This window comes from Malaya genurostris, chromosome 3 (genome assembly GCF_030247185.1).
Source record: "Malaya genurostris strain Urasoe2022 chromosome 3, Malgen_1.1, whole genome shotgun sequence".
NCBI classification, from domain to species: domain Eukaryota; kingdom Metazoa; phylum Arthropoda; class Insecta; order Diptera; family Culicidae; genus Malaya; species Malaya genurostris.
The window spans coordinates 183,169,971-183,182,713 of NC_080572.1; the positions used below are offsets into that span (position 1 = coordinate 183,169,971).

At 36.6% G+C, this 12,743-nt stretch overlaps 1 protein-coding gene across 1 annotated transcript; it reads left to right on the forward strand.

The window, feature by feature from the left end:
• Nucleotides 1-870: 870 nt before the first annotated feature.
• Nucleotides 871-12,253, forward strand: LOC131437843 (myosin heavy chain, fast skeletal muscle-like). Its single transcript, XM_058607459.1, has 4 exons — nt 871-1,224; nt 1,738-4,334; nt 10,428-10,567; nt 10,625-12,253. The coding sequence occupies exons 2-4, from the start codon at nt 1,785-1,787 to the stop codon at nt 10,755-10,757; spliced, it is 2,823 nt and encodes a 940-aa protein (XP_058463442.1). The 5' UTR covers nt 871-1,224; nt 1,738-1,784; the 3' UTR covers nt 10,758-12,253.
• The last annotated feature ends 490 nt before the right edge of the window (nt 12,254-12,743 follow it).

Sequence of the window (12,743 nt, forward strand, 5' to 3'; positions counted from 1 at the left end):
ATTTTCACGATATGAGGGTATAGCAGAATCGAATCATCATTCATTTTATAAGAACCAATATTTTGATTCAAATCAAACAAAGAACATTGTTTATGTAGTAGGAAGAAATTAGTTCAAAACTAATTCTAGCTATTCTAGCTAGAAGCCATCATATATCAAATTTAAAAATTTACTAACTGTTTTGTTATTATAAGCATACTCCATTTCTCTGCGTACATATGATGGCTACAGGTTGAAGAATATTTTTCAAAAACTGTACTGTATAAAAATTTCTGAGAAGAGATCAAAATAGCATCAATTATTACGAAAGAATCTAATTTTCAATGTCGCTAAACTAGATTAAGATTTTAGTTTAGTGCATCTTGCTTCATCTTTATTTTTTGTATTTATAATCGGATACGTACAGTTCTTCCCGGTCTTTTCTTGCATATAACTAATGAAGCTACTTTCCTTAGATGAAAGTGAGGATAATTTGATCCAAAATTCGGCCTGAGAAACCTATGACCTTCGTATGAATTCAAGAACAGCATCAGGTACCTCGCAAAGCATTCATTTTTGTATATTGTAGATGTGATGATTGCCTGATTTTATTTCCACATCCACGAATCGCCTGCCATACAAGATAACTTCTCCACGAATTTAGAGACAGGTTATAATTTATGATGGGATATCCAACTAGAGCTTCAACACTGAAAATTCCAAACAGATTCTAATAACAACATACACTTTTTCAGAACGTGTTTGATAACCGTCTTGCCCCACACTCCGCCGGGAATGTTTTCAATACCAACAACGAATAAATGAATAACGCTGAGCTAAGCGCATAACATACTGCAGGTCTTCAGTACAATTCCCAGACATGCAACAGTCTGACCTTTGTGCAACAGACTGGGCGGCCGGTTCGTTGGTAGTAAACCGAGGTGTGGAGAAACTACTAAACTCTTTTCGATCGCTCTCTCACTCACCGCTCATATTTCGGAGATTTACGGCGTGGCGTCTTTCAGTTTGTTCTTACTGCCGAAAGGTGTTAGGTGCTGTCGTCTGGAGAATTGGTGCTCAGTGTTGATCGTTTCTGTTTTCGATTTTTAATGTCTAGTCTATTCCGGTGCTCGTGAGCAAGGCCACAAATTGTAACCAATATCATCAGTAGAGATTAAAGTTTCTGTATCTGTATCAGCAATCAGTTAACACGAGTTGAACTAATGTATACGCATACAGAACACGGTGAGTTTCGCTTGATTCCGAACTATACAGGTAGTGTAGATGATCATGTGAATTTGTTTGATAAGAAATGCATTCCAATTTGTGAACTGTTTCATACACGACAATCTGGAATGTATGTATTTTTTTTGTAAATCTGTATCTATTCGTTAGTTTACAATCGTGTGGGCGGTTGCTTACGATACCGGTTAATTCAATCTAGCGGGACTTCAACCAACCGATAAAAAAAATTGTGAAAAAATAAACTGATAAGGCTCTTCCCCAATTCATATACATCAGTTAGACAGACAGACATCAAAACATAAGATAAAATCTCTCATGTGTTACGATAAAATTGAAATGAATCAAGTTTGATTTTATAAATGCAAACTTGATTGCTTGTAGTAGTTCAAAACAAAATACAATTACGTGCGTAATGATCAGGTTTGGAACATACTTGACACAAAATTCTGGTCTTGAACTTATTTCTACACCGTGACATGCTTTGTAACCTTGATCAATTCTTATATCTTATAGCATTTGACTGGAGAGTTTCTAAAACCGAAAGCGGAATTATTTAATTCATGTGCCATACTAGCAAGATGATGGAATCACCGTGTGAGATAGAAACAGATGAACAAGTAAACAAACAAAACATTGTTGCGAATGCGTTGCTTGTCGATCCAGTAAAACTGGAAGCAGAAATTGCTGTGAGTCAACAAATCCTAGAAGATCACCTACATGAAGCGACTAGTTCCGAAAAGTATATCTACAAAAAAACTGGAACAACTCAGACTGAAACAGAGCCTAAAGATGATCAAAGTGTTTGCGATGATAATGATAATATTCGACCCAAGCCACACGAATTTGAAAAGCAATGTAACAGTGAAATTTTGAACATTATCATTGAAAACGACGAAGAAGACAGAACGAATAAACTATGGGAAAAAGATAAAATTACGAAAACAATTATTCGCAAGAATTGTATAAACAAAAACGAGGAAACACTCGAGCTTGAAAATAAAGTTCTCGAGTTGTCCCAACAAGTGGATGTCGAACGTTCGAGGGTGCAAAAGTTGGTTAAAAATCTCAAGGATAAAAAACAGAGATTGGACAAACGGACTGCTGAATATAATGAGCTATCAGCACAGCTAGTGGACAGCATGCAAGATACTGATGCTTACAAAGAACGGATTGAGACTCTCGAGAGATCACTGCAACTTAGTGCAGCTTCACAAGATAAGTTACTTACTGATTTAGAGGCTATCAAACAAAATTCGGATAAAAGCTTGCAAGCACAGAGTGAGCAAAGTCAAATTTTGCAAGCACAACTGGGAGAGGCTCGTGAACAGATTCTTCATTTGGAATCACAAAACCAAAGATTATGTATGAATAATTCGGAACAAAGATCTACTGTATATATTCTGAAGAAACAGGCTCAATTAGACGATAGGAAGATAAATGAAAATGTTCAGCACGTGAAAGAGGATGTGTGTGATGAACACAAGTCACTAGTAGTAGATCATTGCACTTCAATGCACACAATGAAGGCATATTGCCTAAAAGTAGTACCATCAGGGCGTTCGGCTGTAGATGATAATAAATTGGATCCTTTGAAGGAACAGGAGTTGATCAAGCATCGGAATGGTAAGCAGACTTATGCATATAGCAAAATATCAGAACAGTCAGTTGAAAATTTCAAAAGTTCAGATTATTGCAAGGAAAATAATAAAAATCCTGAAACATTACTACAACATTGTACGACTTCGGAAGCTAAACTACTTCCAGACTCAGAGCGTCACTTGAAATACTCCGACGAGGTTTTGCAAATTTCGAACGCTCAACTGAAGGAGACTGAAGAACAGATTGTTTATTTGCAACTGCAAGATCAAAAATTGAGTTCGATGGCATCAAAAAATGAGAGCGCCGCCATTCCAGGTAATGAAGGATTTCGATTCGTTGATGTGCAAGTGTATGGAGAAAAAGAAGCGCTTGATGAACTAACGTTACTTCGAGAAGAGAACCGTGATTTGACTATTGCAGTTGAAGAACTTTCTATGAAAATTGTTTCACTAGAGCATCAGATAGTAAAAGCAGAAGGTCACGATGACCACCTGGATGATGATGCTTTGGATGCGATCATTTCGAAAAGGCTGAACACACTATCCAAACAATTATCGGAAAGCACATTGGATTTTGATTCTAAAGAAATCACGATATCAATGAACGGGACAGTTAAGGAAGACGAAATGTTTCATTCACTCCATGAGGATCAATTCGAAGGAAGAAATCCTCTTAAGCTGTTAGATGAAAAATTAACGGTTAGAGGTAAAAGCATTCAAGAAATAGATGAGATTTATCGCAATAGAGAAAAACTATTGGCGAAATTGTTATCATTAGAAAATGATATGGAAGAATCAGCCAACATCCGAGAACATTTGGAGAAGGAAGTACGGGCTTTGAAAGTTGATCTTGGTGATTTGGATCAGCAATTGAAAGAGTTAAATGGAAAAGTTGAGAACCTCACGAAGAAGAATGATAAATATAAGCAACAGCTAAAAATGAAAACTGATGAGATAAAATGCAGCACATTCGAGCTGATAGAAGCTCGTAAGTCAATCAAGAGTTTGAAACAAGAAAACGGACAACTGCTTCAGAAAATTAATTCTGCAGAATCTCAAAACACAAATTTAACCAAAACAGTAAAAGAATACAAGTCAGTGATAACCGAACAAGCTTTAAAGTTAGAAGAAAAAGTTAGTCTTGAGCCACGGTTACGGTATCGTTTAGAAGAAGCTGAGAAGATAAAAGCCACATTGGAACAAGAGCTCAAAAATTTGCAAGCTAAATATCGAACAGAACCCGAGACTGATTGTGATTTTACGATCTCTCAGCAAAGGTCGAGAATTAAGTTTGAGAATAATGAGATTAAAATGAACAAAGTTGAACCGAAATTAATTGTAGAAATAAAAGATTCACTAGATGATGTGAGTCATCAACAGCTCAAGTACACCAAAAAGGAAAAACCCATCACTGAACTGAGTGAATGCTTCAGTAAACTCGAACGAGTGAAGACTTCATTGCAACAGCAACTGAAAGTGACGCAAATTGAGCCCCTCATTACTGAGAAAAAGGTACGTAATTGATTGTTGATTTGTTTAAATGATTCTTATTTCTGCCCATTAAGGGAATGTGTTCGGTTACCGGCACCCTTTCCTTTTAAGCTTATAACTCCTGACTAAGTGCACATTATGCAGACATCTATACATCAATGGAAAGCTAAAGTCCCTAGCTAACAACTAAACAAGAAACTAAGTTGATTCGAACCTAATTATAAATTTAGTAAAGTGATAAATTTTGGCTATTTCAAAAAAGGTGTTCGGTTACCGGCACCCCAAGAAATTTCGCTAAAAATAGAAGAATATAAGTAAAAACTGCAATTCAATTATTCAAAGAAAAAACGAAATTTATTCTTTTCGGAGGCATTTTGAACAAAAGTGTATCTTGTCTGATGGTGACTTCGCCTTGGCTCTCTTGGCTAATGATTTGTATGGTGGCGCCTTTGGTGTTGATTAGGCCAGTCTTCCACCGGCTTTGCGGGATTGAATACGTTGCTGCAGTCGAATTTATTGGCCTCTTATCCACTAAGCAACGTTTAATGGCATTAATCAGTGCGTTCATGTTTATTTTCCTTGACTTAGATGAACAACACAGAACTAACGGATGCATTGAAGCCGTCAAGTTGTCCATGTGTTGCATATCACCCGAGATGCCAGGTAATACAATAAGTTTAGTTAGCAAAAACGAAAAGATCGCGCCAATTTTCAAAAGTCTGTAATTTCTGACGAATGTCTCCAAACAAGCGAAATTTCAAAAGTCTGTAAAAAGTCTTTAGACGAAAAAAAGGTTTACACGTTAACTAAGAAATTTGATAATTTACAGTCAAATTTGCAGACTTGGCATCTCTGCATATCACTGACAATTTTTCGCGATTTGTCGAATAAAATGGGATGCCGGTAACCGAAATCGGTAGACATTTTGAAAATTACTAAAAAAAACTTTAGTTGTGTAAATTTTGATGGCATCCGGTACTAAATCATGAAATAGATCGATTTCACCTCATATATATTCCTTCCATTCACCTTTCCGATTGATGCTTTTCAATGTATGATACTATAAAAAAGTCATAAAAAACTTTTGTGTTGATTTTCACGCAATTGAAATTTGTTTTAAGCGCAGCAAAAAGTACAAGCGTCTGTTTGCTTTGGTATTCGGCACAAAAAGAACGTGCTGCTATTACACACACATGACATTTGTCGAAATGACGCTACCTACTTTCTGTCAAAAGTTACGGTGGGGTGCCGCAACCGACCACTGCCGGCAACCGAACATCTTCCCCTACTATTGAGTTTAATCCATTTATATGGGGAAGTGATGGTTTTATTGCTCTTATCTAGCGAATTAGGGAAGGGAGAGGCAATGGTTCATTATTCTCGTTTTTGTCCATCGATTCGGAGTCACAGTTGTTGTTTTTTTGTCTTATGGTTATTATTCCAGGCGTTGCACTAAAGACTGTCCCAGAAAGTATGGAAGCACTTTGATTTCGCTGTAAATAAATCACAAGTGTTAGATATTCAAATTTTATTCGATATACTGATAATATTAGACTACAACAACAGAATATTATTCTCAACATTTGCTACTTAGCAATTGTAGACTAGCTGGCGCACCTTCTTGCGAACGTTCCTCATTAAATTCCATACAGACTTCTTGGCGACAAGTTTTGACACTTTTTCCAATCTTTTTCGAACTGTTGAATGGTTTCGGCTGCCGAGACATGTTTCCTAAGATGTGCCTTCGTTAATGCCCAAAATTCCTCAATTGGTCGAAGTTGTGGGCAATTTGGTGGATTCATGTCTTTTGGGACGAAAGTGACATTTTTGGTAGTATATCATTCTACCGTTGATTTCGAGTAGTGGCAAGAAGCAATATCTGGCCAGAAGACAACAGGATCCTTGTGGCTTCGAATCATGGGTAGAAGTCGTTTTTGTAAACATTCCTTGATGTATATTTCGCTGTTCATTGAAGCAGTGGTGATGAAGGGTTTCGAAATCTTACTGCAGCTACAAATTGCTTGCCAGACCGTAGCTTTCTTACCAAATTTTTCGACTTCAATCGATATCTCGGACTGGTTTAACACTTTCCCTGCTCGCACCGTATAATATTGTGGTCCCGGCAAGGATTTGTAATCGAGTTTCACGTAGGTTTCTTCGTCCATGATTATGCAGTTCAAATTTCCAGCAAGAATCGTATTGTACAGCTTTCGAACCCTCGGCCTGATCGATGCTTCTTGTTTCGGACTACGTTTTGGTTGTTTCTGCTTCTTATAGGTTTGAAAATTCAAACGTTCTTTAGCACGAAGAACATTTGACTTCGAAATGGCCACTTTTTTGACCACATCCCGAACTGAAGCTTCCTTCTTTTGCTCGAGCGCCTTCAGTATACGTTTATCCAACTGAGGGTTAGCAGGACCTTTTTTTCGACCCGTTTTCGGTTTATCCTCAAAGGTGTTATCCTCACCGAACTTTCTGATTGAATTTCGCACGGCTTTTTCACTTATTCCTTCCATTTTTGCTATCTTTCTCAGTGATAGTCCGCGTTCTGTGCACCATTTGTACATAATTTTTCGACGTTGTTCTGCTGAAAGTCCACGCATTTCGAAACAAACTAATGAAAACGAATAAACAACTGCACAAGTGGTTAGATAAAAGTGTAAACAACAGGACGCAGCCATAAAAATTGACAGATTCTGAACCAATGCGAAATTGCAGCGGTTTTTGGTTGCGTCCATACTTTCTGGGACAGTCTTTAATCGTTTAATCAATTATATGTAGCCTATTCAATATTGGTTGAAGATGATGGTTTCGCTAATGAGGATGTTGTATTGTTGTTAAATTTGGTCGCAGAAGAACTGGAGTTGCGTTGCGTCGTCTTCCCGTTCAGACAGTGTATTGTTCTTCCTTTCAGTCGTTCTGGTCGCATGTGGTTTATTCTGTCAACTGTTTAGGACGATGTATGAAGGCAGGATCGCCATATTTTGCCTTCTTCCACTCACTACTATGTTTTTGGTAGTAGTCTTCTTAAAGGATCTATTGGCAGGTGGTAAAAAATGCATTTGACAGATCTGATCTATTTTTAGTAATTGAAATTGAAAATAAGAGCGTCTTTTTATAGCGATTTTCCCACTTGCTTACAAACTGCTGTGATTTGCCCACGTATTTCGCAGTATCTGCTTGCGTTAGCATCATTAACTTCAAAAATATATTCGAAGAGTGACAAACAGTTGAAGTGATTTCTATTTTATTAAAATTTCTTTCCTACATATTACAGTCAAGGGTGATAACAATTCTGCAATAAGACACATTTTGTTCTATCGATCAGCTCGCCTCATGATTGAAGCTGCAATCCATAAAATGATTGTGAAGATAAAACTCATCGCGGATTTATAATTTATAATCTTTGAAACCCTTTGCAATATAAATTTTTTGAAGCAGATTTGAAAGACAGACGCTAGAAGAAGAAACTTTTAAATATCAGAACAAATTGGCTCAAATGGCACGTTCCCCTTGATATTTGGAGATTTGTGCCTCATATTGTAAGGGTTATTGAAAAAAATTATAAATCGGAAGTCGCTATATTGGTTTTGAAACATCTTTGAACATAATTTCCTGGTTGAATTCAAAATCTTTTTTTATACAAATGTAGCGTTTTTTTCATACCTTTAAGAAAAATACGGATAAAATTATTCGTCACGGTTTCGAAGGAATTCTCGAATTTTTCCGGTAACACGGCTCATTAGACGGCGCACACCTTCTTCGTCCATCGTTTTAGATATCTTATTCCACCAGGTTGTCATCTGATTAATGTCTTTGACAACCTTCCCCTTTGCCTTGAGTCTCCTCTTCCTGTTTACCCAGTATTTCTCCATAGGGCGGAACTGGGGGCAGATGGGTGGGTTAAGGTTTTTCGGAACAAATTGGACCCCTTTCTCTGCATACCATTCTTGAACGACTTTGCTGTAATGATAGCTTGCCAAATCTGGCCAAACACTACGGGATAGTTCCGATGTCATTGTCTAATTTGTAACGACAACTTTCGTTTTTTTTGCCACAGCTGCAAATGCTCTGCCAAATCATAAATTTTCTTGCAAAATTGTCGGCAAAAACAAATTTAAATTTGGCTGGAACATCCCCCAGAGCCGTTGCCAAGTAAAATTTTTGATCTGGGATTTGCCCGAAGTCAGCCTTGATGAGGCTTCCGAATCGTCGACAATGTTTCCTTATACCGTTTGATAACGCGCCATACGGTATCTCTGGGCAATTTCAGCTGTTTAGCTAGCCTAGATGCAGACCATGGATTTTCCAAATAACTGTGCCCAATTTTTTCCCTTCTTTCGGCTTCCATGTTGATTGTTTACAAAGTACAGTCGATTTGCGGAATGTCAAAAATCATACGTGAAGCTGACAAAATTCCCGACACGTGGGCGCCAAGAACTTCCAAATCCGTCCACCAGGAGCGCCACAATATGAGCAAAAGTTTGTTCCAATTCCAAATGGAACAAGCTTTATTCATACGGCCCATTGTGTTGAAAGCGATCAACGACAACAGAAATCTCAACGCAATAGTGATAAAATATCAAACCATCGTTGTTACGTTTTTTATGTTTCCGTTAAATAGTAAGCTTGTCAGCTGGTATGTTCCTGAGAGAGTTTTGCGAGTGAAAGAAGATAATATTAACATATCATCACAATTCTTGAACAAGCCTGGGGATCCACAAGGCTGTAATTTGAATCTCTTGCTTTTCATATTGTTTTTAACGATGCATCATTAGAATTGGGAGAGTTTACTCCAGCCATTAGGGTCCACGATATTCAAAATTTTTCCATAGTTATAGCTAGTTTTTTATATTGAGAGAGATACCGCTCGATTGATCGCAACTCCGGGCAGTTAGGTGCATTCGCCTATTTTTGTACAACATGGACTCCATTCGCTTTCTACCATTCCAAAACATCTTTGGCGTAGTGACAAAGTTCCAAATCAGGCCAGAATAACGAGGTAGCGTCATGGATGCGTAGGAATGGTAACAATTGCTTCTTTAGGCATTTTTCTCGGTATACTTCCTCGTTTAGCTGAAAGCTGCTGAAATTCTTTCAACACTTAAGTTTCATCGTCCATTATCACGCAAGGAAACTTCGTCAAATATTCCCGATACAACTTACAAGTCCTAGTTTTCGCAGTCTCATTCTGTGTTACGGTTTGCTACAGTTTTCACCTTGAACGACTTCATACTTTGCCGGTGCTTAGAAGTATTGGAGACATTTTTATTTTTTTAAACCATAGTACGTATCGAAAGTTTTGGTAGTACCTAAGATCCGGTTTTTTTTTCGCTCCCAGCCTTCCTGGCTTTAACAACCGTGTATTGAAAGATTTAAGATCATTTTGAACGGTACTTGCAGAAAAACCAAGCTTTCTTGCTAACCGATCTGGATTTTCATTACTACCGCAAACAATTGATTTTCGTATTTACTCTTCTTTCGACGCCATATTCGATCTAAAATCTTGTAGTATCACCAAAAAATAGAATAGTCTTATTAGTAGAGTCGCCATATTATTTTGCCGAACACTCAATTTTTAATAAACGAATTATGGTAAAATAAGATACAATATCTATTCTTCAATTCTAAGAAGCAATAACGCAGACGAAATGGTTCGAAAATTGTTCAATACTTCTGTTATAGCAAAGTGAAAACTCGATGCAAATGCACCTATTTTCATCTTACTATTAATGTCAATCTATTGCAGATCTCACTCTAAATAATGGTTTTCATATATGAGATGACTATTGGGGTTGAGATGACTACTGGAGCCGTTACCCTATCTGAAAACTTTTGTAAAAATTCTTTGTCTTACATAAACAAAATTAGGTGAAACCAAAAAGTTAAATTTCAAATGGTGAAAGGTAAACGGTGAAATAATGACCGAATATTTTCTGGGTAATGAAAATCTTTAGTACTAATTTTGTTGGACGTATTGTAGTACATATATGGTTATTTTTCACTGCTTTAGGTAAAAATTCAACTGACATTTACTAATTCTGAACGATATGTTTGCATTGTAAATACGTTACATATCATGAAACATTATAGTATAAATTCTATCCTTTTCAGATTGAATCGCGAAATCAGACACCGAGCACGCAGCTAACGGATGAAGGAATAAGTAATAGTAGCCAGTTTCTCGAGATTTTTGATTCTAAACTATCGTTTCCTGTAAATGTAGATCATCCAAAGACACAACATTGTGAAAGGTAAAGATCGACCCTGATACGAGGTTATTCAATCAAATCATGATTTCTGTCTTTCAGTGTCAAATCTCAGCAAATCAAACAGCAAAATAAGCATAATATGGATTGTATTCGTAAGTATGTGAACCGGAAACAAAAATCTTGGCGTCGAAACGAACATGACAGTCAACGTAATCTTTTATCGGAAACATGAGATTCGAGGGATACAATGTTCAATTGACCAGGGTGCTGGAATCTTTCTTTATTTGCAGTTAGTTGTTTGAGTGTGAATACTTAAAGGCATAAACTTCTGAGGTAGAGTATAGATTATTTCTATATAAATCTCCCTGAACTTTAGAAAAATAAAACTAGTTACTAAAAGCAGATCAACAAACGCAATCTTAACGCATAAAAAGCAGATATTTAGGCTTATCTAAGATATATGCGGAAATGCCAGAGTTACTGCCTTCTGTTGAGTGATCAGCTGCATGATGTTTGGGGAACATTTAGGATGGCGCAGCGAACATTACCCCATCGAAATTATTCAACAAACTTTTTTGAAATATTTTCATACATGTTCGTCACACGATGTTTTTGGTGTCATCATTAGAATTAGGTCTTTAAATATTAACGTGCCAAGCAGGAGGAGCGTAGCAGTAAAAGCTTGTGATTCAAATGGGGTAAAATTGTTTGATAACCGCTGGATTTTTGAGCTTTTGATTCAAATGGTGTAAAATTGTTCGATAACGTCTGGATAGCGACGTTACGAATGAGCCTATATCGTAGTCAATCTATCCGATACTTGGACTGATTGAACTCGATACTTGGACTGATTGACTGATGAAACTCGACAAAATTCACCGGGTGACAGCGATCTCCGATTTGCATTTCTGTATTTTTCTGTAAATCTGCAGATTTCTTACTAGTACCTGCAGAATTTCATATACTTTTATCAGATATTCTACAGTTTTCCGATGTTTTCTGCAGATAGAAAACAAAACATGCCTAATTTTATTTCTGTTTGCTAAATTTATTATGGTGGAGCACTTTTTTGATGCACTTTGTATTCAGAAACTTAAAAATTGGTCTTGGTTTCTTTGCTGGGTGAAAACCCAGCGAGAAATCAAACGAAAATATTTCAAAATCATTTGGTCTTACTAATGAATCATTCATCATATGGCTTCTACTGAACAGAAAAATGTCTGTCAGCCACCTGTGTCAAAAATAGATCTTAATTGGATAACTTCATTCACCAGAAATTTATATATCTGCCCCGAAGGAGATATATGTGGTTACCAGATGTCAGTAATACTTCTGACTAAAACCGAAGAATAGTATTCTTGAATGAATTCCAAATGAAGGCTGACTCCAGTGCAACAACGGACCAACGGATTCCGAATGAAATTTGCCACCTATTGATTGACTAATTGATCCTACGACGTTTAGAACGCCATTGTCAATTGGAATAATCGAACACCATTAAACGAGCAGCCCAGCAAGTATGCATTTCTTAGGCCGCTTGAGAAATAATGTGCGTCAATGAAAAGTTTATGTTCAAAATATTCTTGTACATGTAACAATGTAAGCTAATCCAGATAGCCCAAGACTGCTAAACATATAAATTTTCAATAGTGGCTTCTAGTCAAATTTTATGGTAAACTGAGGAAAAATTCGTATGATTGTTAACAATTGTAAATACTAATAAAATAAAATCACCAATATATATCATCTACTAGTAGCATATGTATATCACAAGCCCATATAATTAGATATTTCGTCACACATGGTACATAGAGTTACCTTTAGATTTATTAGTATATTCAAAAATATTTTTCAGTTATTCGTATAAAAATACAAAAAATCAACTCATCATCTGAGAATCAACGTCATCATCATAAAATAATAACTGGAATAACTCACAACGCTCTCAGGTGGTGTAGAACTCATTATATTGAATGTTTACGGTGCGAAAATCGGTTAAAATTCTTTGAATTGTATACAAAATTGCGTTTCCACCTTGTAGGTATTGAAACCTCGAATGCATCCTTCGGCAGCAGTTATATTTAAAGAGAAAAGATTCTGCATTTGAAGAGAATAGCTTAATTAACTTTCCGACAAAAGAGACGTAGCTGAATACTAAATATATTGCTAAATATTATTCACACTTTGTTCGGAATGGATTAAACCAATTATGGATCTA